The following is a 27,210-nucleotide window of genomic DNA, read 5'->3' as shown; positions in this document are numbered from 1 at the left end:
ATTTAAACCAGCCTATTGTCCTTCTCCGGAATTTCCCCCAAAAAATATTATATACCAGAAAGATGAAGTCAGAAGACTTGATTTACACCCACTGATTAGAGAGCTGACAACAGCAACAAGTGTACATGATGCCATACGCCTGAATGGTATTTGTGCTGATTTGCTGGAACTTGCTAACACTTGTATTGATGCAGCTAAAGAAGCCTTACGGATTGTTGAGTCACCTCTCTCTGATAAACTATTGCATTATAAAGAAATAGTGGGGTTAATCCCTCATTTTATTGGATTAGCTAGAGAAGTAGAGGCAAACCCTGTTCTCAATTCAGAGCAACTGCTGCAAACAGCTATTTTGCTTTCTGAGAAGATTGACGAGACAAAGCACAGTCTGACTTTTGTTGTAAGTTCTTGGTACAGGCTGGCAAGGCAATTAATTGGCTTTATGCCTCCATGTGGTTCTCATGACGAAATCCAAAGTTTTGATGAGATCATGGAGATTTTAGAGATGCTGGTTCAGTTAATTAGCAAAGTGGTCCATTCAGATGACAGAAAATTGCTTCCCGGGTGTTTCAGCCTTCAGGAAATTTTCCTACGAGTTCAAACTAAGTTTACTTGTGTACAAACCAGAACAAAATACCTGCTTGAAAAAGCACAGGATATTAGTAGATCTCATCCTGATTTCGCTAAACAGGACAGATTTGATGCAAGTTGCATTCTGTGGTCTGTTACCATCCAAGCATTGTTAAATATTGTAGATCAGTTTATAGGAAGAGATGTATTGGCTTTAAAAGAGTTACAAACTAAAATGAAATACCGGCTTTGTTTGCAGAGCACGCTGACAACAGTATCTGAAAATTCTATTAGAATACAGGAAGCTGCTAAGTTGTCAATTCTGTTATGTGCTAGACAAGGTATTGAGAATGAGATTCCATCTCAAACAGAACAGATCAAAATATTAACAGAATCTCTGCTTCAAGTTGCAAATGCTCTGGCAGTCTCGCCGATAGCTGCTCCCAGTTTATTGGTTCAGTTTGAGGTTCTCCAAAGAAAACTTGCCCTAACAGCCAAAGCCGTCTTGCTCCAACTGAATGGACTCAATGGAGAATACTTGAGCAGCATCCAGAGTGTTGTCAGATTAAGCCAATTTATATCACATGGCACTGGAAGTAACAGTGACCTCATCCAAAAGGAGACCTTTGGAAGAAAGGCAGCCTTCCTCAAAGCAAATATCCAAACGGTGGACAAAGTCATCCGGGATGCACTGGAGGAACCATCCAAATTTCTAAAGCCGAAAGAGAGCTTACTCGCCACTACAGGGAACCTTCTCCTCCTTACTGATGAAATTATGGGAGTAGCTGGACAATTCCACAGCCAACTAGACCAGCATCATCATCTGGTAGATAGTCTTCTGTATGAGTGGTCTGCCAAAGCTGGTTATCTTGTGAGACAGCTTCAGTCCACGAAGGGCATCAGTGAAACAGTTCTGCAAGTTGTTAGAAGGTGCTTACAAAATGATGAGGAACATATTTATTCCATCCAGCCTTCCTCGTTGAAGAAAGAAGATTGCACGCAGCATCAGAGCATCCCATCCCCAGGCCACAAAGCCATCAAGGCTGGAGAAGGATTTTTTTCTGCCAGTAACAAAATTACCATGGTAATATTGACCTCCTCTTAAAGCACAAAAGACTTACATATGTTTTAAATTATAGCCATAGAGAAAGTGTGACCTTTTGTCCAGTATGAGGACACAGTTCTAGGACAGCAGGTTTTACATGGTCAGGTCACAATGCGCTTTTCACTATTTCAAATTATTAAGTTTAATAGTGGATGCTGATGTTTTTAATAATATATGTGGAATGTTGAGAGACACAGGCATAGCAATGACACCGATATCGTTCGAGTGGGCTGGAGCAGAATTTTCAGCCCATTTAAAATCATGTTCATCACTTTAGCTCACCAGTCCCTTGGGGCTCTCCAGCCTGCTGACACAACCAAGTCTTGAGGGATCTTCAGAAACTCAGAAAAGATAAGACCAACTTCTCTTCCCGTAAAATGTCCTCTGCTGGATTTGGTGGAACGGGCAGATTAAATCGGAGAGAGATAGTCCCTCAATCCCATGTCATGAAGGACTTTAAAGATCAACATCAGCACATCGAATTGTGCTTGGAAACAAATACTGCAAGAAATACATAACTCCTCACACTGCTGCATTTTGTAGCAGCTGAAGTTTCCTGATACTTTTCAAAGGCAGCCCCAGATAGAACACATTGAAGTAATCCAAGCAGAAGGTGACCAGGGCAAAACTAACCATGAGTAGTGAGTGCCCTTTGATCTAGGATCAAGCACAGCTGGCACACAATATGAAGTTGTGCAAAGGCCCCCTCTCTATGACTGTCACTGCTAATCAAGCAGGAGTCTCCAGATTGTGCACAGGGTCTGTTTGACACAGTGCAACTCCAACCAGTACCAAAGATGTATGGTCCTAGACCCAGAGGGCCTCAAAAACAAAGCTGTCCTTGCCAGTTGAAGCCTGTTGTTCCCCATCCAGAGCTTCATAGTCTCCAGATGCTGGGATAAGATGTCCACTGCATCGCTTAATTTGCCTGGGGAAGAGATATATAAGTGGGTATCATCAGCATAATGATAATGCCTCAGCTCATGGCAACATATGATTTCACCCAATGGTTTCATATAGATGTTAAATAGGAATGGTGAGAGTTTGATGCCTGCAGCACCCCACACAGTTAGATCCGGGGTAGAATCTCTCTTCCCCAATTGCCACTGACTGGGATTGACTCTGGAGAAAGAGACAACCCAACACCAATCCTCTGAGTTGATCCAGGGCACCAGGGTTGATAATATTGAAAGCTGCTGAGAGGTCAAATAAGGCAAGGATGGTCATACAGCCACTATCTTGGCCATGCCAGAGATCATCCCAAAGTGCTACCAATGCCTTTCCATTCCATGTCCAGGTCTGGATTCTGACTGAGAAGGATCCTGATAATCATCCAAGGTCCTCTCAAGCAGTTGCACAGCCACCATTGGCTTATTTTGCTGGAGTTCAGCAGTGAAACTAGGGAGGAGAAGCATTGAGTGGACAGGTCTTTGCTTGGGACCTCACAATTCTGATAACATGAGTGGTTAACAGGCAGCATGGCCAAACGGCAGGCTTACCACCATAATTTCTGAAGGTTGGTGGGTTGTGGTGGTAGGTTACATCATAGCATAAATCTCTTTGTAAGAATATGAACGTTCTGGAGCTTGAGGGATAAGTAAACTGTTTCGTTATCTCTACAGTATCGGGAAGATCTTCCAAGTGATTTCCAGTCTAGTCACTCTGAATGCAGTTTGAGATCCAGTCCAACCTCCTCACTGGGAGACTCGGAGAACCATGGCTGTCTTATTTCACAAATAATTGAGGAAATGAGAGTCCAAGTGTCATACATGGCCCAGTTTCTAAAAAGGAAAGGGCCAATCATGGTATTTCCTCTTTAACAGTTTTGGATGAAAGAGAGTGTTGGGGATAATGATTTTATTTTGGTTTCAGAACAGAAATCTTTTTTTAAAAAAATCTACTAGAGTAGCTCCTCTTGCCAACTGAACATTCCTTGTTCATATATAAATGGAGATCAGCAGGGAATTCCAAACCAGTAGGCTAAAGCAGAAATTAAAACAAAATATTTCTGGAAAAAATGCCATGGGCAGACCACCTCCATGTTACTGTATTACAAAAACAGCATGGATGTGTCCATGTAATCAGCAGGAGTCAAGCTGAACCTGAAGATGTCTTCACTTTTTTGTAAATGAAGCAAAATGTTTGTGAGAGAATAGATGCTAACCTGCTGTAACACTGAACTCTAAAGACATAGAAGCATTGAAGCATTGGATGTGATTAGACTTTCAGATTCATGTCTGTTCTCAGCTACGGAACTCAATGGATGGCTCTGAGCCAGCCACTTTCAGCCCAGCCTATTTCCTGTGTTGGAGAGGGGAGGGCTTGGATCATCAGCATGTATGACAAGAATTGCCACCATTTCATCGAAATCATTAATGAACATGTTGAGGAATGTAGAGCCATCTTTCTCAACCTTGGCAGCTTTAAGATGGATAGAGTTCAATTCTCAAAACTTCCTAGCCAGCTTTTGTTTGCTCCCCCCAGCCATTTTGTATAAAATGGTATAGACTCTTTTGCTCAAGCAGGAGGTTGGATTTAGATGATCTCCAAGGTCCCTTCCAGCCGCCCTGAGTCTTCAGAGAAAGATGGCATATAAATTGAACTAATAAATAAACTCTGTTACCCTTATGTTCTAAGCGTTAGTACATTTTTATAACCCCAACGCCATCCCACTTGAAACTACACTCTAGTTTGGCAAATTGATAAACAGGTTTTTAAACGGTTTGTAAACTATCCCATTTACTGGTCTTTGGTCTTACTTGCCTGCTTTTCTATTCACAATATAATAATGTACTTGTCAGCTGTGTAGTTAAGGTTAAGATATTTGATGTTTATAGCTGTCAACTGTTATCTGTCCCCCCCCCCCCCTTAGAATGATTATAGCAAATAGGCAAGCTCTCAGTTCCACTACCACCCTCAAAACCTGCCTGGCAATCCCTCATAGTTTATACTATCTGAGAATCAGTGTTTCTCTCAGGCATTGTCTTTAGCATCAATACAAACGAAATAATCATACCTGTAGGAGGAGAGCTATATTAGCCTAGGGTAGCCAAAATGTAACAATTTTTTAAAGAAAAGTTTTATTCAGAATGTATGTATATACAGCTTATGAAGTGAGCTGTAGCTCATAAAAGCTTATACCTTTGTTTTAATAAAATCTATTACTCTAGAAAACACTTAACGATTTTCATAAAGAATTGGATTCCCTAAAATCCTGGGGTCCTTTCAGAAAACAAAGCAGAAGTCGAGGGATATGAAGTAAGATGGGTGTAGCAGCTCCCCAACAACTGAGAAATAGTTGGAATTTCCCCAAGAAGTTGGTTAGATCATCCAGGGGGAAAAAGTAGGTGATATAATGTCAGGAATCAGGTTATTTTAGTAGAAATAGATAAAATCTAGCCAAAAGTCTACGTTAAACTTTTTATTTCTTTTTTCAAAAGATGTGTTAAAAACGTCATTCTCTCTTATTCCTGTTGTTCTGTTCAAATAAGATATTCTGGGCAATGTCAGATTGAGTTCAATATTTACTTACACTTTATTAATTTCTTGTGGAGTGTTTCTTTTCCATGATCACTAAATATGATGTACCAGCACCATCCTGTGGTCTGCTAAAAGCATTGTGTGTATTGCTTTTCCAATTGAGCTTTATTTATCCCAGGGTTTCTTAATTTTTTTGACCTTTGAGCCCCTTCCCACTTTTAAAAATTACAAAGGATCCCAAAAGAGCATTTGTTTTATGGATTATATTTATTGGTGTTTACTATATTAAAATTATAATTGATGCATTTGTATAAAACCTACCTATTGACTCATGTAAACGTAACTATATTAAACTCATTAGATATTGACATAAACAAATTTTTCATGAAAAAGCATATATTTTTTAACAAAACTTGTAACGACTCATATTTTTATTTTATTTTTAAAATATTTTAAATATTTGCAAATATCTTCACAATCTGGCAAATAATTTTGATTTTGTGGACCTCTGAGATATTCTAAGGAACACTGGACCACTATAAGAAACACTGATCTAGCCTATAGCTGTTATTATTTTTGATAAGTTAGGGTTTATCATTTATCTTGAATTTGATTTATTTATTTCCCAGGTGGTGGGGGAGAGATGAGACCACTAGTCATGTTGCCTTAGCTTTATGCTCATCACATTTTCTGTCAATCTCAAGCTTCAGTTCCACCTTGTAATTCTGGTTTTCAAACTTCATAGTGGAACACTGAGCCAGAATAGGAACTAAATAATTCCATCCAGTTTCTATTTTATCTGTTAACATTTTAATGTCTTCATTAAGTAACTGACATACTAAATCTTTAATTCTGAAGATATCTGAAGAAACATTTTCTTGTTAGCATTCATTACCATCTCAGCTCATTCTGATATTGCCTTTACAGTGGCAGGCCACTCATTTGCCTATGTCTTACTTTTTTTGTACAACACGAGACAGCATACATATGCTCCCTTTTCCTATTTTTCCCACAACAAGAACTCTATATAGCAGACTTTCAGGCTGAGTTTTCGTGTAGCTATGAGATTTCATCTATTGCCTTTCATATCAAGAGCAGTTCAGCCTATTCTTGTTGGTTTCCTAGCTTTCTAGATGTAGGAAGTTACTATTGTTATTTTTAATCTCAGAGAAATGCAGTATCCTGGCCACATGATCAAAGAGGTACTGTTGGAGTATTATCTGTTGCATAAACTAGCTTCAGGCCATAGACTTGAGTTCTTCAGATGAAGAGTAGAAATGTATTAATGGAGAGTTAGATAATGTTCATTCACTCCTGTTTTTTTATAACTGCTTTTTTTCTAGACCAAAGAAGAAGTCATTGCCACTGCTATTCAAGTTATTGCTGGAGGGGAAGCACTGGTGAAATTTGCTGGCAGAATTACAAAGGATTGCTTAAATGAAAGATGTGCAGCTGAACTGCTGTGTGCCTTAGAGAAAACCAAAACAATTAACTATCAACTTAGCATCATTACCCGGTAACTAGATTTTTGAAATAATTTTTCCTTGCAAAATGAAACAAATTATATCCATATTTTTTTCCTTCTAGTGCCAATCTACTGCCCTTTCTGTAGTATGACATGATTCAAAATGATCTTCAGCAGCTCAGAGCAACATAGGCTAATAGTTGGAGAATATGTGAGTTGTAATCCAAGAATGTAGAAGGCATTGAATGGTGCAGAGAGAACAGAGGTGAAATTCAGCAGGTTCTGACAGGTTCTGGAGAACTGGTAGTGGAAATTTTGAGTAGTTCGGAGAACCGGCAAATACCACCTCTGGCTGGCCCCAGAGTGGGGTGGGAATGGAGATTTTGCAGTATCCTTCCCCTGCCACGCCCATCAAGCCACACCTACAGACTGGTAGTAAAAAAATTTGAATTTCACCACTGAGAGAGAAGTGGTATTGGAGACCTGTGCCACCAATCTCTATTTTTTTAATTTGTTTCAATGAAATTAAATAAGTGCTGATTTTTTAAGGCAGCCGGAAAACATCTTTGAATTACCTTGGATCCAGACTGTTAGTTGCACTTAATTTTCACTGAACTTAAAGTAATTCGAGTGAAATACCTGATTTGTCTCGTTAATTTACAGATAGTTCTCAATTTACAACCATTTGTTCAGGGACCACATGAATTTACAGTGGTGTTAAATGAAGGGACTTATGACTGGTCCCTGAAATTACAGCAGTATCCCAGCAATTGTGATCAAAATTCAGGGGCTTGGCAGCTTTCTCACACTTACAACTACAGGGACATTTCAACTCCTCCTCACCTGCCTGTTTCGCCCATCTACGCCCTTTTGACCTTAGGGTCTGTACTTAGCAGACCTTGCATCTCTAGCTAATCTTCACAGTCTTCTTGCTTTGCTGCTGACCAAGCATGCCCAGTCTGGCCCTTTGTGAGGTATCTGCTAGCCACATGAGACTTTTCCCCCTAGATTGTAGACAGCAGTTTCCTCACGAGGCATGGCAAAAATTCGGCTGGAGTGACAGAGTGCAGGGCAGCAAAGGTGACTGAGCTGAAGTGGCTGGAGTTTTGTGCTGAGTTCCTGGGCTGCAGCTTTGTGATGTACTGTTGGGGCTTCCTGAGAAGGTTGTGGTTTCATGTTGCACTTCTGGTCTGTGACATTGTACCATGCTGCTGGGCTGCAGTTTCACATTGTGATGCTGGAGCTTCCTAGAGTGATTGGTGCTTCATGCTGCACTACAGCTCAGGACCTTCTTGAAGCCTTTCAACTGCAGTGCACTAAGAAGCCCCAGCTGTGTGGTTCTGGGGCTGCTTGCTACACCACAAGGCAAGATGCAAGGTGGCCAAAAGGGCAGATCTGGGTGAGGGAGACAGATAAAGAAGAGTTGAATAAGAAGTGGTCCCGGGACCCAGACTTCACTGAAGCTTGGAACTGGGAGAGACCAAGTTTGAAATAGCTTGGCATGGGTGGGTTTATTTATTTATTGGTTCGATTTATATGCCACCCTTCTCCGGAGACTCAGGGCGGCTTAAGCAATAGCCTTCATACTTTTGTATATACCTGCTTAGTAGGGCTTTTGGGCCCCCCAAGCGGTGTTCTTTTTTATACAATGTCAGCTTATTGCCCCCACAATCCGGGTTCTCATTTTACCTACCTCGAAAGGATGGAAGGCTGAGTCAACCTTGAGCCTGGTGAGATTTGAACTTGCAGTAATTGCAGGCAGCTGGTGTTACTTAACAGCACTTTAGTCTGCTGTTCCACCAAGGCTTCTTGGCTAATGACTGGTGGAATTTGGTTAACAATGGGGTGTGCTGGAATTGCAGTTGCTAAGTGATGCAGACATGTAATGTGTTTTACAGGCACATTGATTATTGACAGAAATTTCAGTCCCAGTTGTGGTTGTAAGTTAAAGATTACCTGTATGTAGCCTTTTAGTTCAACTAAATTTGGTTTCAAATTAATATCATAATTATATTTATAAATGACTCTTAGAATAGCTAAACTGAAATTAATGAGACTTAAATTAGACATAATTTAACATAGATCCCATTGATTTCAGTTTCCAATTCATGATCAAATTTAAATTCATCTCATAAAAAGTGAACTCTTCAATAAAATAATCGATTGTGAAACCTGCAAAAAAAGTTTCTAACCAGTCAGCCTATTTCTAGCAAATTCCATTTTCTTTATTCTGTGCCCCATCCCAAATCAGATGGACATAGCTGAGCATGCTCAATCCTCATTAGAATGTTTTAATTGTTGTTTAGTGCTAAATAACTACATATGTTGTGATCTTCTCAGTATCTGGGAAAAGGAAGTTTGGAAAACGTGGAAACTTCAAAACATCTGCACAGTTTTCTATTATTTGGAAGCAGTTAGCTGATTCTTCTGCTCAACAAAGGTTTATTTCTAAAAGAATAAAGAAAGTTTGCCCTAACAAACTCAAAGATATGTGTTTAGAAGTGGAAGTATTTAGCTGTCAAGATTCCTGTAACTGAATCTATTTTTCTTGTTACACTTTTTTGTCCTTTAGGTGTTACATAATGTTTTCTGTCATTACATCCTAGGGTAATTGCATCAACAGGTAGCAGTAGATCGTCTGTGGAACACCTTGTAAGCAATGCTCAAAATCTCTTCCAGGGAATTCTTCAAATGTTTATGGCAGCAGAAGCAGCTTGTGTCAAAGTGAGTAAAATGCAGTATTCTTCAGAATGTATTATGTAGCAGATCTTAATGTGATCTTGAAAGTCCAAATAAATCTTCCATACTTGGCAGCACCCCCTCATTTTGACAATTGCAATTACCAGAATTTCTCAGCTAGTGGGAAATACATTTGGAAAGTGCCAGACTGGATAAAGCTAATATAAATATCTAACCTCCAACCTGACAGGCTTTTATCTATGTCTGCTCCATTTCTATTCAGAGTTAGGGTTAGCACAATATAGCAAAAGGGCAATAAATATTCCAGTGTATGTTTGGGCTCCATTTTTAATATAAATCATATTATATATGCTATTTCCTATAAGTGTGGATCCATTGCTCTGTAAATAATGCAGTCCAATAGATGGTACACAGTAACCATGGGCTAAGCTTGTCAAGTGAACACTGCCATAGCCTAACCCTTGCTCACAAGCTTTGATACCAGATCAAAGGAGGAAGAACTATGTACTGTATGCCACCTTGTGTCTTTGGAGGACATTCAGACTATAAATTAAATAATCAGATAATAATTATTCAGAAGGAATTACAAATAGGTTTGGAACTGGAGGAGGACCTTAGATATAGAAGACAATGAGTTCACTTCTCCCCTTTCCACAATATTGCTGCAGCGATCAAAATCTCCCTTGTAGGTATTCTTGAATTTTGATAAGTGTTCTCAATTCCCAAACGTATTTTGATGGAAAGTTTTTTAATGGTTTTATGGGTTTTAAGGTTTTTTAACTCTAAAACATTTTGCCATGAACCGTTTTAATGTTAAAACTGTGTAACATTTTTCTGATTTCCCCTCCTTCAGGGTTTGCAACACCCATCCCCTGATACAGAAGAATCAAATACAGCTACATTTTGCAGCCAATGGAGGAAGAGTCTTCGTTGGTATGGGGCCAAGGAAAGTTTGAATTCAGACAAAGAGGAGTTGGGTCTCTGCAAAACAGAACTGTGGCCCAGCCCACTTTCACCTCTGTGATCTTGGAACTTCATTATAATAGCAATAAATAGTCCAGTCCCTCTACATACAGATAGTGGTAGTCCTCACTTAGCAACTGCTTCATTCAACAATCATTCAAAATTATAACGATGCTGAAAAAATGACTTTACAACCAATGCCCACATTTATAACCTTTGCAGCATCCCCAGTCACGTGATTGCCATTATAGCCACTATATGTTGCCCTCTGTCCTGACCTGTTTTTTTTTTTTTTTCTCCCTGGTAGAGTGGAGCAATAGGGAATACAAGAGAATAAGATGGCACACCATCAGGAATACACCTGATTGTTTGCCTAGCATACTCATGGTTTCAGCCACATTCCTTTCAATCCTTCTCTCCAATCAATGTAACTAGAAACATTCCCTTCTTCTTGCTAATTATCCCATTAGTGCGATGAGCAGTCCAGAGAGTGGAGGAGTAGGAAAAAGGAAAGCACAGTCACATGATTTCCCATGCTTAACAATGGAGCTGCTGATCCCAATTTTGGTCATTAAGTGAGGTCTGCCAGTATGATGAAACTACTGAAGGTATAAAGCTTAAGCACAATTAGAAAAAATAGCATTAAAATAGGGAGTTAGGATGAGTAAGGAAACATGTTATTTAAGACAGTTTCATCCCACTGATTTCCCTCCAGATTTATTGACTGCCAAATCCTATGATCTCTGGAGTCCTTGGTGCTCTTTGATGTTGTTACCAGTTGGGTAATGAAGCATCTGCAAGCACACAAGGGAACTAAGGGAGCTAAGAGAGCACCAAAGACAACACAATTCAAGTCTTTAACTACTTGTATTCTTTTCTATTGGATCCTATGATCTCTACCTCGCATGATTTGGACAAAGGATTGAATTCGAAGAAATGAGCTTCTAGATGTAACATGTTTTCTGCTTTCCATAACCCATAGGAACATTTATTTTTGTCTGTATTAGTTTTTGCTTACATAGAATGTCACAGGGAATATTATTGCTTGCATGATCTTGACCTTGGTAGGTGGACACATCACAGCATCTGAGTATCTTTTCCAAGGCTTTCATGGTGGCACTACCAAGTACCACTCTGTGACATATTTGTTGACTGCATGTTTCTTTACTGCTGATGGTTAATTCTTAAAGCATTAGCTATCACTCCAAAATCTTGGCAAAGATTCCCAAAGTAAGATCCTATCCCAAAAGACTGAATGCTGTCATAAAATCAAAAAATTTTTTTAACTTCTATATGTATTTGTATTTATTATGGCTGTTCACCGCCCTGAGTCCTTCGGGAGTAGGGCGGTATACAAATATGAAAAATAAATAAATAAATAAATAAATAAAGCGTGTGCACACTTACACGTTATTGTATATTTTTTTTTGTTATTCTTCCCCCTAAAAGATTTCAGTTTGTTTTTCAATTAAAGTGGACAGTTTATGTGATATTAAAGGTGGAAAAAATTCTGAAGTGATTTATATTGGTTTGATTTTTTTTAACATTGCACAATCCTGGCATTTTAACAGGGGTGTGTAGTTTTTTTCACATCCATTGTAAATTGGGACTATCTTGTAAGGTATCTTGGATGTTGATGTTATAAGGTAAAGGTTTTCCCTGTCCAGTTGTTTCTGACTCTAGAGGACAGAACTATCTGTTTCTTGGTCCAGGGAGCCAGAGTTGTCCAAAGACATTTCCATAGTCATGTGGCCAGCATGACTATATGCTGAGGTGCACAGAACGCTATTACTTTCCCCCCAGCAGTGCCTGTTCATCTACTTGAATTTGCATGCTTTCGAACTGCAAAGTTGGCAGCTGAGGCAAGTAACACAAGCTCATGCCATCATGCATCACTTGGATCTCAAACCTGGGCTGTCAGCTTTCTAGCTGACAAACTCAGCAACTAACCGGAGTCACCCCCCCCCATCCTTAACATACCTTAAACCATAACCTGCTGTTTTTTTCCATGTCTGTTTCCATCTTATATTTTACATATTGTAATGTTGCTTCTTGTCTCTTCTATCAGGCTCTCTGAAACTAAGTTCCTTTTAAGATATTTTTTTTCTCTTCTCAGCAATTTCTAGTTTTTTTTTCTGATACCCATTTTGTTTTCTTCTGTTTTTTTTAAAAAAAATTTGATTTATATGCCGCCCTTCTCCGGAGACTCAGGGCGTCTTACAATGCGTTAAGCAATAGCCTTCATACTTTTGTATAATTATATAGTCAGCTTATTGCCCCCACAAACTGGGTCCTCATTTTACCTACCTTAGAAAGGATGGAAGGCTGAGTCAACCTTGAGCCTGGTGAGATTCCAACTTACAGTAATTGCAGACAGCTGGTGTTAATCACAATGCTTTTAGTCTGCTGAGCCACCAGGCCCTTTCATCTCTGGAAACCTGTTAGTTTACTATTTACATTCTTTCCAGGATGTCTGTTGAATTAGCAGTCTAGCCTATTTCCCTGTACTAATCAAACTTGGTTTGCTTAGTTTCTAACATGATTTGGGAATGAAATTAGTATGTCAGGCTACTTTCCATGTGGTGTATGTCATACCTGAGAAATGAATTATAAAATAATTGACTCAGAAAAATGTGAGATAATTTATGGAAAGGCCATCTGTTTCGAATGGATAGCTAGTTTCTTCTTATGCCTCAGATGGATGTGACAAATGTTTTTATAAGCCTTGATGCCGATATAACATGAATGCTAAATTAATATAAATATCAGCTTGTTTTAACCTTTAATAGAGTTGTTTTAGTAAAATATATTCTTTACTTTAGAGACCCCTGTAAATATAACATTGTATGCCTAAGACTCCAAGAAACAGATGTCCTGGAGAATACTTCAGAATTTCTGAAAGTCACTGTTAACTACATTGGCTGACACAATGCACCTTAGATTATTTTTTAAAATACAGAGATTATAGTTATAAAAATATTTTTATTGGCTTGCTTATTCTCATCCAACAGCTGCCATTAAGCCCAGGTGTAGATATTGGGTAGGGCAGGGAAGTCAATTGCACATTTTAAAATGAATGGGGCTTGTTGCTTGATCACACCTGCAATTTTGATGTTGGGGGAACCTGCTAACCCTGATAGGGTGCTAACCCTGATAGAAACCTAAGAGACTTCCATAGAATTCGTATTTCCTCAGAAGTTTAATGCTTGCATCTCAATGTTTAGCATTTGGATGTCAACTCCACCTCACACAATTTATTCAGTTTGCTTAGTGAGGTTTTTGCTCAATCATTTGCCCCAATTACTTTATGCTGCTCACCGATGACTTGCAAAAGTGAAGCTTTTGATTTTTGCAAGATCAAAATTCAGCTGTAATATTTTGGCGAGGAGATTATTTGAAATGGTCTTCACCAGAGGTAGTTGGCAACGTAAGAAATCAGAATTACAGCAGAAATTCATGAAATTTTCTGTTCATGAAATCTCAAATCTAAGGAAACCACATGAGTCTGTGGAAAGTCAGAGATTTCACTCTTTTAATTTGTTAAAAATGCCAGACACATGAATACATGTTACTGTCATTACATCAATACAAAAAAGCAATACAAATTAAGTAGCTGAATACAAAAATACATTGAATACATGAACACCACAATGTGACATAACACAATAGAGAATAGGGTATACATGAAAAAGTAAATACATTTTATAGACCTAGGTGTTTTCTATTTTAACAATAATGTTTTAGTTATGTCCTTTGCATATATACAGCATAGAATAAAATACTTTAAAAAGTTTATTCCGCTCCTCAGTATGTAATACAGTATTTTTTAGGCTAAGAATATCAGTTTCATGAGTAAAAAATGTTGCCCTGTGTCAAATGCTTAGCAAGTTGGGCTTAAGAAGATTAGATAATTATCATCTTAAATAATGTTTTTCATAGTAATATACATTATATTGCTTGAAACTGTACAATCATACAAAAGTGGCAAACATAAAATGCTGATTTTGAAAAGACACATTACACATATACAAGTCTTTAAATTGAATCCCTTAATGATGATTTACAATGAAAGTGCTTGTCTCGGACCTAACATGATATATACTTTTATTTAAACGGATCAATGATTCATATCCCTGAAATGGGAAACTTATATAGAAAATACCAAATTGGCAAACACTATAGTATTACTGCATGTGGTTCTGAAAATAGCAGCCCCAAAGTATTTCTGGTTATAATTTAAAAATAAATAAAGTATAGAGGTAATCCCAGTTACAAAACTGTGGAAACCGGCATTATTCACAATGGTAAAAAATCTTAACAATTAGCTAACAAAAAGGTGAAGCAGTTGGGTCAAAAGTCTTGAAAACATCTTTCAGCGATTTGTCATCCGATTCCCCATTTGGATCATTTTCTAGTGCTGGAGTGATCTGCCCAGGCTGCCTTACTTGCCTCTGATCACTATATTGTGGTCTGATTAACCCTGATAAAGCTTGGATAGGAAGGTTGTGCACCGCTGGAGCAGAACTGGAGTGTTTAGCCTGAGATTTATTCAGATTAGCTACTTTCTCTGAATTGGTTTCCCCAAATGCTTCCACATGTTTTTCTACATGCAGGGAAGCTTTTTGAGGCAACTGTTCTTCTGAGGTGGCTACTTCATTCTGACCAGTGTTTTTCAAAATACCCTTTTTCTGGTTTTCTCCATTCTCTCCAGAATTAACTGGAGAAGAATCCAATGAAGTATGATTTCTTGGATCATACAAACTAATGCCACTTATTATTGAACTAGAAGTGCCTAGTTTGGAACTTGCAGACGACAACTTAGGTGCATATGGAGGCAATGTATCTGAGTCAGACTGGAAGATTGCAGCTTCTGAGGACTGTGATGTACTAGTGCTGGATCTGGCCAACCTAGGATCAGTTTTTGAAGGCAAAAGATCCTTCACCGTTCCATGATGGGAGTCTGTACTGGATAGTCTATGCAGCCTGGGATCAGTGGATTTTTGTAAGCGAGGATCTCCTAGTTTATTTGTATTACCAAGATGCAAATCTGTAGAGTGCTCCAAAGACCCACTCCTGTTTGCTAAATTTATATTATTTTTTGCTTTTGCTGCTAGTCGTGGATCAGATGGAACCGTACTTAGGATAGAATCATTTTTGCTATTCCTTAATTGATTAAATCGCTGGTCAGCTATAAGTGGAGGAAGGGGTAAATTGATTGAAGATACTGGATCTGGTTTTGGCAAAGGTACTGGGAGTAAATCTTCAGGAGCCCATACAATATGCTTAGCAAAATTGGGTTTGCTTAGAACAATGTCCATTTTAATATGGCTGAACTGTCTAAGCTGAGATCTTGGATCTCGTAATGTTACTCCAGGAAGAGGTTCCAATGGTATGAGAAAAGCTCTGTCTCTTAACTCTCTTTCAGCATCTTCATCATCTTCATCCAATCCTTTTTGCATGATCTTGACAACAGGCTGTGGATAATGCACATCCAGTTTTGCTCCACTAGTAGAGGAGCTTCCATGACTGCTTTCATTACCCTTTAAGGTTCTTGGATCTCGTGCAAGCCTTGGGTCCAAGACTCCTGATTCTGATGATTTCCTAGCACTTGATCTTGAAGCTGATCTGAGTCTTGGATCAACAGCCTGGTTTCCTGAACCACGTTCCTTAGCAAGTCTCGGGTCAACTGGCATAACACGCAGTTGCTGATCTGCTGACTGCTGACTTCGAAATGTTTCACTTTGTTTTTTTAGGGTCTTCAGTATGGATTTAACACTGCTTCCTTCTTCTTCTTCACTACTAGAGTACCAATTTACATTATCATCTAAAAGGAAAAAAGAGATAATTAAATCTCAGGAACATGCTATATATTGTCTAAAATAAGATTATCCTTTCATATTAATAAAAGCTGCAAACGCTATTATGAAATTTTAAGCTTCTATTAAAATGACAGAGTATAAAAACAAGAAGATAAATGGTTTAGCTGTATACCTGTGTAACCTTTCATCTTGCAATCAGCAAAATTCAACTCTAAAACTGTCAAAGGTTAAACATTTTAAAAAACATTGAGGCTATATAACTGTTTAGATAATATCTCACTCTGGATTTTAAGCACTTTTGAAGTGCTAAAAGTATATAAGAAATCCAGAACACCCCCTGCATAACTCCAAATTTAAAAAAAAATATTTAAAAATATTTTATTCTAAAATTTTATTTTATTTAAAAACAAAAACGTTGTAATTTTTAAAACATTATTATTATAGAAGATTAGCCAGCTAGGTGACTTTGGGTCAGTCACTCTTTCTCAGCCCAATCCTCCTCACAGGTTTATTTTTGTGAGGAAAATAGAAGAAGGAAGCATTATTATGTATGTTTGGTGCCTAAAATTATTTTAAAAAATAATAAAGGCAATATAAAAAGAGTATTACTAGGGTCTTAAGATCACCAAAATCCTGTAAAATTTCAGACAATTTATTTGTGGGTGGTATTGCATAACTGTATTCTGAATGTATCAATTTTTATTAGCCATTAGCAAAAGGGCTCATAAAAAGATACACTAGTGTCCACAATAGAAGAATACGCGGGTGATGGGAGATGGGGAAACTGACTGTTTTAATTAAAAAGAGAATTTATCTACCATATTTTATGGAGTATAAGATGCACCTTTCCCCCCCCAAAAGAGGGTGAAAACTTGAGTGCGTCTTATACATCGAATGTAGCCCCACCCAGCCTCTGAAATGGAGGTTTCAGAGGCTGGAAAAAAAAGCAAGGCACAGAGCTCACAACCAACAAACCTGTTGCTAAAGTTCACCTCTGGGAACAGCTGATTGGGGGTATTCTGGGAGGCCCGCCAATCAGCTTTTTTTCTTATTTTCCTCCCCAAAAACTAAGATGCGTCTTATATTTTGATGCATCTTATCATCCAAAAAATACTGTACTTTTGTTTCTATTGGGAAACTGTTTCTTAACTTTATTCTTGGAACTGAAATAAATGAAATTTTAAATCATTAGAATGATTTTGTAATTATAGAAATAGTCTGAAATGTTATGAAATGTAAAGCAAAAGGGTAAAGTGTATGTGTGTGTATATGTGTGCGCGTACGTGTGTTTGTGTATGTATATTTTACTGCAATGAAAAAAGCTGGATGTTACCACTTTTTCCTCTCTGCACTTTTTAAAATTTAACTTGTTTTTTTCTGTATTTTTTATCTTATAATGAAAATAAAATTTATGAAAAAAGAAAAATACAGCTCAATGTTATGCTAACATGTAAGGGGGACTCAATCAGTCTATCTGTATGACTGTTCTATAGCAGACACGTGCATGCTTTTCATGAGAGATTCAGCCACAGAACCCTCTTCTCTTGGACCAATTGGGAGTTGATTATGAAATAAATGGTGAGCTTAATAAAAATTACAATGAATATAGTAAATATAAGGGAAGAATACAGTAAAGTATTCCGATATCTGAAAAAGAAACAACATACAATATAGTATTGTATTTGACAAATGCACAATCTGAAAATACCTTCTTCTCTACTCAGTGACCTTTGACACTGATTGCTCATCTGTTCTCCATCATCTTGATGTTTTTGACTGAGCCTTACAAAAAGGGCTTTCTGCATTGCAGGAAGAAAATCAGGTACATTCATAGCTGAATTGTGTCCTGCTGTAGTGGCACAATCTGATTCATACTCATTTCCACTGTTATGTGAATCTGAAGAATTTATGTAAGACTGGTGTTCTGTAAAGTCTCCTTGCCATGTAGCATCTGCATTAAGTATTACAAATAATTAGTGTTTATTATGAAACTTTAAAAGTTATTTAGTATCATTTAATAAACCGACTATAAAATCAAGTATAGTGTGATAGTTCCTCCAAAATAGATGGTAGTTTGGGGCTCCTTGATAATTGTGCAGAGAAAATATCTAGAGTACTCTAAACCGAAATGAACTTTTTAAAAAATTGGCTCTTATACAGAAAAGGCCCGGTATTCTCAAGAATGTCTTTAAGGAGTGATTCCTAAGCCATCATTACTTCACTTTCTACCAGCTTTTCAGTTCAAAGTAGTAGCACCCAAGCAAGCACACATCCCCTTCCAAAGGACTGTGGAAGCAGGCTAGTGTTCTGCATGAGGAAAACTAATGACTAACATTTTACTTGCTGAGGCAGAAATGATAGGCTCCTGAACAGAAATGAATCATTGCAATATACTCCTTTAGGAAAATATAAATGTATACATAATATGAGATGAGATCTAGTTTGATGTAATGGTTTAGGGCAGGGGTGTCAAACTGGTGGGCCACGGGCCAGATGCATCACATGCAGGCCATGCCCATCCCGACTCCACAAAGGCAAAAAAGTCACAATACGTCATGTGACGCAATCGAGTTTGAACACCTTTGGTTTAGGGCAATAGGCTAAAAATAGGGAGACAATTCTGTATCTTGCCTTACGCATTAAGCCAGCTTTAAGTCAATAATTTATTAGCCCTAGGAAGAAGACAATGGCAAGCCACTTGCCAATTAATCTTACCAAGAAAACTGCATTTGCCAGGAGTCAAGAATGTCTTAAATACACACTCCCCCCCCCGTTACAAGTGAACTTATAATACATGCAATACACTTATCCAAGATGTTCCAGATCCCACTTACAAAAATTCTAGAAAGAGGTGAAACTGTTCCAAGCAGAATATATAGATTACAACACTTTTCCTTTCGTAAGTTTTCATAGTACATGCATTTTGAAAACACTTACATATATATCTTTAATTAAGGATTAAGACAAGCTATCTGCAAGCATTCACCCCAAACTGGTAACTTTTAAACTTATTTACTTATAGATTATAGTTCCTATAATTTCAAGAGATTTAAGAAGTGTCCTTAAGATACATTTATTTACAGACTTCCCTACAACTAAAGCTTAGCAAGATGGGATTCCTGATTGCAGAAAAACTTGAAAGTAGACGAATATGTGGATACTCTTTCCCTACTATCACCAACCCCTCAAAACCTAAAAAACCAGAACTCAGTGTGTAAAGGTCTTGAGAAATGCCTGTATAGTTCCCAAGAATTCTAGAGATGAGGCTTTAATGCTTATCCTCTTAGCCACATCACACTTAACTCTCAACTTTGGATACTGAATGCTTGCAAAAAACTTGGTTGACTATCAACAGATAAGATTTTCAGTTCAGAGTGATGAACTAAAATGAAACAATTTTATAAATTAAAACTTACCATTAGCATTATTGGTTGTTTGGAAATTATGCACAGCCTGATGTGAATAGTAGTTATCATAGAAATTAGCTGGATTCTGAAGAGTCTCATATGCAGGATTTGGCTGCCGTTCACTAGGAATGTGCTGATATGGTGGACCAGGTGGGCAGTGATTGTCTCTGGGCATGTTTGCCATATGTTCTTGAGCAACTGCACAGTTGTATGACACACCAGGTGGTGTTAAAGGCGGGCCACCCTGATTTCCATGCATAGGTCCACCGGCTTGGCCTTGTGCTCCTAAGTATCCTGCAGGAACTGGCTGCAAAGGTGGACTATGTGGCACCACTGGACCAATACAGGGATGACCAGGAGAACCTGGGTGCCCTGTTGGTCCATTATGTCCTGGGCTTGATTCTGTGTTATACATGTGTGGATCATTTCCTTCAAACTCTGGTCCAGGGGGTGATGTACTATTATAGAATGCTGGTGGACTGTAAAACAAAAAGCCAGGTCAGGTATATTTGTGTAAAAATATTAGATTCAGAACACAGTTGACAAGCAGTACTATGTAAAAAAATCTGCAAATGGCAACGTATACAATCTTCCCCAAATTGTGTTTTTTAAGATTACTATTCAATATGTTTTCTTTGATACCAGATTACTCTATATAATAGAGTAGATTCTACAATTCATATACATGTACAGCTACACCAAAATGTGAGAGAGGAAATAGTTGCCCTAACAGGATGCGGTAATGCATACTGTAAGGCTTGTTTAAAATCATTAATTTTCTAAAACTAACTTCCTCATTAAAATTTCATGCATAGTTTTAATTACTAGACTTACGTTTTCCCAATTTTATGTGCTAAATCCACAGTAGGTTTCACAACTATTTCAAAGAGAGACGGAATTTTCTTGAATTCACCAGAGGGATCCTGAAAGTTTTCTGCATCTTCCTCCATAAATGAATATGGCTCTGGTGGGGTGGGCAAAAGCCCAACCCCTGGAGGTGGCTTAGGAAGAGGAACTATGCCACGTTTTCTAAGTTCTTCCACTTCTTTTTCATCATCATTCTGAGGCTCATCTTCAGTATTTAGTACCTAAAACCACATTAGAATATAATCAGAATACATGGGCTATTGGCAACTATTCTAGAAGTTAATGGCAAAAGCACTTATTCAGATCTCTGATACCTGTTCTATATATCTCAGATTAAATTAGAATATTTCAAAACTATGACAACATTAAAAAATCAGTACTTATTAATTTGGAGTTTTTCTTCAAAATTCATGTCTATGAACATTTAATAAAAATTTAGGCATAATTTAGTCTAAACTGGAGTACAGAATAGTACTGGGCCCATGAATTAAACTATTCATTGCAAGAGACAAAGTACAATTCCACCTCTATCTATCATCCAGCTGCTTTGAAGCTAGATCTTACAGAAGGAGCACCTTGAAAGAACAGCTAATCAGCTTTCCCCAACATGTCCCAAAACAGAAGATACAGGACAAAACCAGCACTAAACAAACAATACTTAGAATCATTTTAAAGGTCATTTCCATGCTGCCCAGCTTCTCCTGCTCCATGATTTTCCTAAAGGAGTAAGGTATGACATAGCAGAAGCTGAGTAGTGGCATTTATAATTTCTATGTGGATATTTTCAATAAACAGTTCTTTTTTAGCTACTGTCTGTCCTGTACCTTTTCATGTGAAAATTACTGGGCGAGGGGGAAAAAAATGAGTGCATGACGTTATGAAAACTTTCCGTTCCTTTTTCAAACTTAATTTTACAGACCACCATTCAAATTCTTAGAATTAAGAGAATGTTATGATTCTTATGATTCTTGACGAATGTATCTTTTTTTTTATGTACTACGAGAGCTTATGCACCAAGACAAATTCCTTGTGTGTCCAATCACACTTGGCCAATAAAGAATTCAATTCAATTCAATTCAATTCAATTCAATTCAATTCAATTCAATTCTATTCTATTCTATTCTATGTTCCAAAACTTTATAATACCACTTTATAATGTCTTGGTAAGACCGCACTTGGGATTATTGTATCCACTTTTGGTCACCATGATATAAAAAAGATGGTGAAAGTCTAGAAAGAGTGCAGAGAAGAGCAACAAAGATGATTAGGGGACTGGAGGCTCAAACATATGAAGAACTGTTACAGGAATTGGGTATGTCTAGTTTAATGAAAAGGACTGGGGTGACATGATAGCAGTGTTCCAAAATCTCAGGGGCTGCCACAAGGGGTCAATCTATTCTCCAAAGCACAGGAAGGCAGGACAAGAAGCAATGGATAGAGACTAATCAAGGAGAGAATCAACCTAGAACTAAGGTAAAATTTCCTGATAGTTAGAACAATTAATCAGTGGAAGGAGTTGCCTCCCAAAGTTGTGAATGCTCCAACACTGGTGTTGTGGCCTGCCAGGGCCTGCGCGGATCGTGGCTGATCCCGACGAAGAGGAGGCTAGTGTGGTGTCACACCAGCAGCCTGTGCAGCCAGCGAGGAGGCTGAAAAGGATGTGGTGCCAGAGGCAGAGACTCAGCCAGGGCCTTCAGAACCTCCAGAGGCTCCTTCAAGTGGAGAGAGCGATGTGGAGGAGCCTCTCCTCAATGCTCGAGCACGCAGGGCTGCCAAAAGGCAGGAGTGGCTACTCAGGAGGAGGAGGTCTCCTCGAGAGTAAGGCTTGAGGATAATTGGCCACTCCCTTAGCCTATTTAAGTCACACACCGTTAGTAAGTTTCTTGCTAGAACTAACTCGTATTTATTATCAGAGTATTTTGGTTTATCATATCTTGTTTTCTGGGCTGGTTGCCAACCTTTGCCGGTCTTGTTTATTCTTGCTACTTAATAAACAATCTACCCCCAGAGATACAAGTGATTTCCGACCTCCGGATTTTTCGTCGGGCCCTAAAAACTTATTTTTTTCAGCTAGCCGGTCTGTCCTGATTTTAGGGTTAGTTTTAAAAATTTTAATATTTATTTTAATTGACAAGTTTTAAATTATGGGCCAAATTTATAAATTATTTTAACTTTATTTTTAACTGTGATGTTTGTATAGATGTTTTTTATCTGGCTGTTCACCGCCCTGAGTCCGAAAGGAGAAGGGCGGTATAGAAATTTGAATAAATAAATAAATAAATAAATAAATAAATAAATAAATAAATAAATAAATAAATTTGATAAGGACCGTTGGTGTGTGTCAATATCCTTGGAAATCCGGAGCTGGGGCAGAACAACTGGAGACTTTTAAAGAGATTGGACAATCAATTGTCTGAAATGGTATAGGGTCTCCTGCTTGTGCAGGGGGCTGGACTAGAGGTCATCCAAGGTCCCTTCCAACCCAATTATTCTATTCTCTTCTAACTGGGGAGGAATAGGGTATTTCATAAGAAAACAATTTCTCAAGTAGTTTCCTATTTGATTAGAATTCAACAATTATACTTATTCTTCTTTACATGGAAAGAGTGGATTCATACATCACAAATTCAAAATGCCCCTCCCCCCAAAATCTGGAGGTAAAGAGAAGGAATAACCTGCTGAATGCACACTACCCCTCCTCACGCCAAGTTCAACTGAATACGAATATGTTTTGTTCTTCAATCAATAGGCACAAACAAAGAACCAGAAGCAAGTCTGCTTTGTGTGAGAGGATTACCTCTCGCATAGGGAATTATCCTAGTTCCCTTCCAATTTCACATCTGTTTGGCACATCTGTATGCGCATTTCATATGCATACATGAACTTACATACAACACTGTAGATTCTTTAATATGCTTATGCGTACATGTTACAAAAGACAAAAAATGGTAACTAAAGGATATTATGATCTTTTTTTTAGAAAATCGTAATCTATTCTCCTTCATTAGGTATCTGATGTGTAATAGAAAAAACAAAGAGAACACTTTGAAACAGATTAGATTTTCTGAGTAGTTGTAGTCCCCTTAAATGTATTAATAAAAGGTTAGGCCAAAAATCTTCCACTAAAATATATAAATTGATTTGTTGCTTTGTAGCACAGAGTTTACAGGAAAAACAAAAAAAGTTCTGTTTTTCAGTTGTTCAGGTGCACTTCACATGCAACTGATTCTCTATCAACTTATTTAGCTTTTTTGAAAAACTGGAAGCATTTCTTATTACAAAGTTTGATTTAGATCAAAGTTTGATTTTGAAATACAAAGTTTGCTTTAGATAGCATTACTTACCTTATCAAGCAGTTCTTTTGTCTCTTTAGTTAGAGGATCATGAGAAAACTTACATTTGTCACCATGATAGCATTTTGCTCCTGTATGATAGAACTTGCAAGGAAATTCATGTGATCAAATATTAAGGAAACTAAGATACTAGTGAAATTCCCATAATTTTGGCATTACCTCCTTTAAAAGGTTTATTGTAACATATGCTTGAAATAAATTCCTGAGGAATCATGAGAATTGTGGCCGCTTCCAAAATGGCAACCACTTCCTGAACACTACTATGCAACCTCTGTATAAGAGGATCATATGGTAGCTCAGCCACTTCTGCTTCTGATAGGTAATTTATGGAAAAGGTAAGTGAACTGGTATGAAGAAGGGGGAGAGGAGGCCCAACTGTGTTGGATCCAGTGACAGGAAGTAGCGCATAGAGTGCATAGACTGGATGGGGGACGCCCTTGGAGACCTGGGACAGGCTACAGGTGAGTTGAGGAGGTGTTGCAGAATAGGCATAGGGCCTAGGTCTTTCCAGGGCTTCCTTCCCTGCCAACAACCGCAATAAGTAGGGTTTGTGGTTCAATGAAGGAATCACGGGCGCTTCACTTAATGACTGCCCGGACCTCTTTGGAAGCAGCCACAATTCTCATGATTCCTCAGGAATTTATTCTTAACCATTTGTTACAATAAACTGTAAATTGAGGACTATTGTGTTCATAACAAAGTTTATGCAAATTTAAACAGTGGTTAAATAAATAAATAAAAGAGAAAGAGGGAATGCACTGCTAAAAAGTTTTTCTATAACGCTTTTATTTATGTTTCATTATTAATCATTTCTCTACTTTGTTGTATGTTTCTAAAAATTGCTATATATTATTATTTAAAAAGAGAAAAAAAACCAATATATTCCTAAAACTATTACTTACTAACATTTAAAACCTCTAGTCCGTAGGAACATCTATATTCTATTACAAATGGAACATTTTAAGTGCTATGATCAATTCAGCTTTGATGATAATATGACTGAAATGTTTTTGTCAAAGGATATTATGCATGTAAATGCAGTTTTCTCCTTTGGAACAATAACCCTGAATGTAAAATTTACAGATTTCTTTTTTCTTTTCTATTTCTGCATCATGATCAAATTTACACTGGTCTCCCTGTAACATAAAGAGAGATTATAAATTTCAATAGTGACTTTTTACTTTTCATACTATTTTATTTTACTCCACCATTCAAAGAAAATTAAAAATTAATGTTACATTAAAAAGATAAAATGAATTGCAAATAGATGGTTATAAAACTAGAAAATAGATTACATTCTATCAACAGTCTCCGTATTCACATATTGATGGAACTGCTAAAGCAGCTATATTCAGTGATGCAACTGTACCTAAGAGCTAACTAGTAGAACGTATATATTCAATACTAAATAAGAAAGTTCATTTAAGATTTTAGAAATAATGTGGCCAAACAAAATACATGCATCAATCTTTGTATTATTCTAAGCAATAATTTTCTCTAGTATCATTTATGCTGAATACATGAAAAGTTCCCTCAAATCTAATAAATGCTGGATATAATTTTTATGGCCATTGGTTTTTGATTACCATAAGAATGAATGGATTTGGCAGGGTAAAATCATGTAATAATTAAACTTTAAACTAACTACAATAAAATCTATGAATTGCTTACATTTTTCAAAGAAAAAAATACAATTATATATTCACCTTAATACATCGGGCTTCTAAGAAATATTTACAAATTTGTTTTCCCTTGTGTTCCACCGTATGCTGGTTTATGAATGCCTGACTCATAGTTGGCCATTTCTTTACTGGCTTCATTTCCTGTTAAACAAATCTCCATTTTAATATGGTTATTCCTCAAAGGTCACTCAAACACAAAATAGTCAAAGACAAGATAAAATACCCATTTCATGGTTAAACTAATCATTTATTTATTTATTAAATTTATTTGCAACCCATCTCATTTCAGACAACTCAGGGCAGTTTACAGAATTAAAAGCACTTAAGTCATAAAAGATAAATATTTCTAAAACAATAAAATGAAAATTACAATGAAAAATAGAACTAAAATTAAAAGATGGGGAGGGAGGGAGCAGGATGTGCAGAGGGGAGATAGGATTGCTTCTTTATTCATCAACCACCTCTAGTATGATGCTCCCTTATTGGAGCCCTAAAGCCATCTGGCGGAGCCAGGTCTTCAGCCCCTTACGGAAAGGTCAGAAAGTTGGGAGCCAATCTCATCTCAGGGGTAAGATGTTCCAATTCCCATGCATACATTCATGCATACATATATATGAACAATGTATCTTATCATAAAAGATACCAATGTTGGGTACAGCTGTATAGAAGGATTCCATCTTTATGAACAAGCAAGTAATAAAAAGATATCTTGAAAATCAAAACCCAGTAAAACTGATTTTTTAAAATTGTTTTGTCTTAATTAGCAGGGATATAAAAGTGACAATTCAACCACTGGCTGCTCTCCAACCAAATTTTCCTGCTATTAATCACCAGGATTATATTTGTATTAGTCTGATTTTGCAAATGCAGCTGACTGTTAACATTTATCTTAGTTATGTTACTTTTACTTACATAATGCAGTTATCTTAGTTCTAAGACCATTGAAAGAAAAATAAAGCATTGTACAGTGCAGTTTTGAATTAAGCTTAATAAAACCACTGTTTTTAATGCAATAAACCATTTCCACTTAACTTACTTCCTCAGATCCTTTATTTACTCCTCTTCCTCTTCCACGATCTTTGCGTTTCAGTTTCTTTTGCATGCTGCGCCCTCGGCCAATACCATAACTATTGCTTGTTTGTGTAGCACCTAAAATTACAAATTTCTGGATGAATATAATGATTTATTACTTATTATGGTGCAGAAGAAAAACTATAATACTGTGATGATGAACCTATGGAATGCGTGCCGGAAGTGGCACATAGAGCCATCTCTCTGGGCACGCGATCCATCGCCCATTGCTCTTCCAGGTTCCGGCGTGCCGTCAACTGGAAGAGCAGCCGCCTGGTGCGCATGTGCGCACCAGGAAGATAATCTTCTGGTTTCCAGTGTGTGCATGTGCACTGGCCACCTAGTCTTCCAGTTTCTGGTGCGCATGCGTGCACGAAGACCAGCTGCCCAGTGCGCATGCATGCGCAGGAAACCGGAACATCATCTTCTTGGCGCATGCATGCACACTGGACGGCTGCTCTTCTGGTTTCTGGCACGCACGCGCACTCCCTTTTCAGTACTCAGTGCCTAAAAGGTTTGCCAACACTGCTATAATACATACCGCTTATATTTTTCTATTTAGAGATTATTCATTAAACTTAATATAGTTTTATAAATTTTTAAAGTGTCTTGGCAGTTTATAGTAAAGCAAATTTAAAATAATTTAAAAAATAATAAAATAGGACACAAATAATATCCACTGATAAAGTTGACCATTAACTTAACTGTTAAGTCTGTTCAAGAAGATGACT

The 27,210-nt window shown here is 37.5% G+C and overlaps 2 protein-coding genes across 4 annotated transcripts in view; one reads left to right on the top strand and one right to left on the bottom strand.

The window, feature by feature from the left end:
* Positions 1 to 780: 780 nt before the first annotated feature.
* LOC139320022 (uncharacterized) lies at positions 781 to 11,657 on the top strand. The gene is made up of 5 exons (XM_070948118.1): positions 781 to 1,651; positions 3,295 to 3,477; positions 6,496 to 6,668; positions 9,224 to 9,341; positions 10,171 to 11,657. The coding sequence occupies exons 1-5, from the start codon at positions 803 to 805 to the stop codon at positions 10,339 to 10,341; spliced, it is 1,494 nt and encodes a 497-aa protein (XP_070804219.1). The 5' UTR covers positions 781 to 802; the 3' UTR covers positions 10,342 to 11,657.
* Positions 11,658 to 13,784: 2,127 nt separating this feature from the next.
* ZC3H6 (zinc finger CCCH-type containing 6) overlaps positions 13,785 to 27,210 on the bottom strand; it is a 29,960-nt gene continuing 16,534 nt past the window's right edge. For 2 of the 3 annotated variants that reach the window (XM_070932299.1, XM_070932300.1), the window contains exons 5-12: positions 26,445 to 26,557; positions 25,433 to 25,549; positions 24,751 to 24,862; positions 23,718 to 23,827; positions 20,341 to 20,594; positions 19,516 to 19,985; positions 17,808 to 18,050; positions 13,785 to 16,104 (exon numbers count right to left, since the gene is read on the bottom strand). In XM_070932299.1, coding sequence (XP_070788400.1) covers positions 14,606 to 16,104; positions 17,808 to 18,050; positions 19,516 to 19,985; positions 20,341 to 20,594; positions 23,718 to 23,827; positions 24,751 to 24,862; positions 25,433 to 25,549; positions 26,445 to 26,557 — 2,918 coding nt within the window. In that variant the 3' untranslated portion in view covers positions 13,785 to 14,605. The remainder of the gene's footprint in view (positions 16,105 to 17,807; positions 18,051 to 19,515; positions 19,986 to 20,340; positions 20,595 to 23,717; positions 23,828 to 24,750; positions 24,863 to 25,432; positions 25,550 to 26,444; positions 26,558 to 27,210) is intronic. The other variant, XM_070932301.1, reaches the window with a different exon arrangement.

Source organism: Pituophis catenifer, unplaced genomic scaffold, assembly GCF_029215685.1.
Source record: "Pituophis catenifer annectens isolate HBS135680 unplaced genomic scaffold, rPitCat1.0.hap2 SCAF_1, whole genome shotgun sequence".
Classification (NCBI taxonomy): Eukaryota; Metazoa; Chordata; class Lepidosauria; order Squamata; family Colubridae; genus Pituophis; species Pituophis catenifer.
Note: the sequence above shows the minus strand (reverse complement) of the source record. Positions and strands in the feature narration are given on the sequence as shown.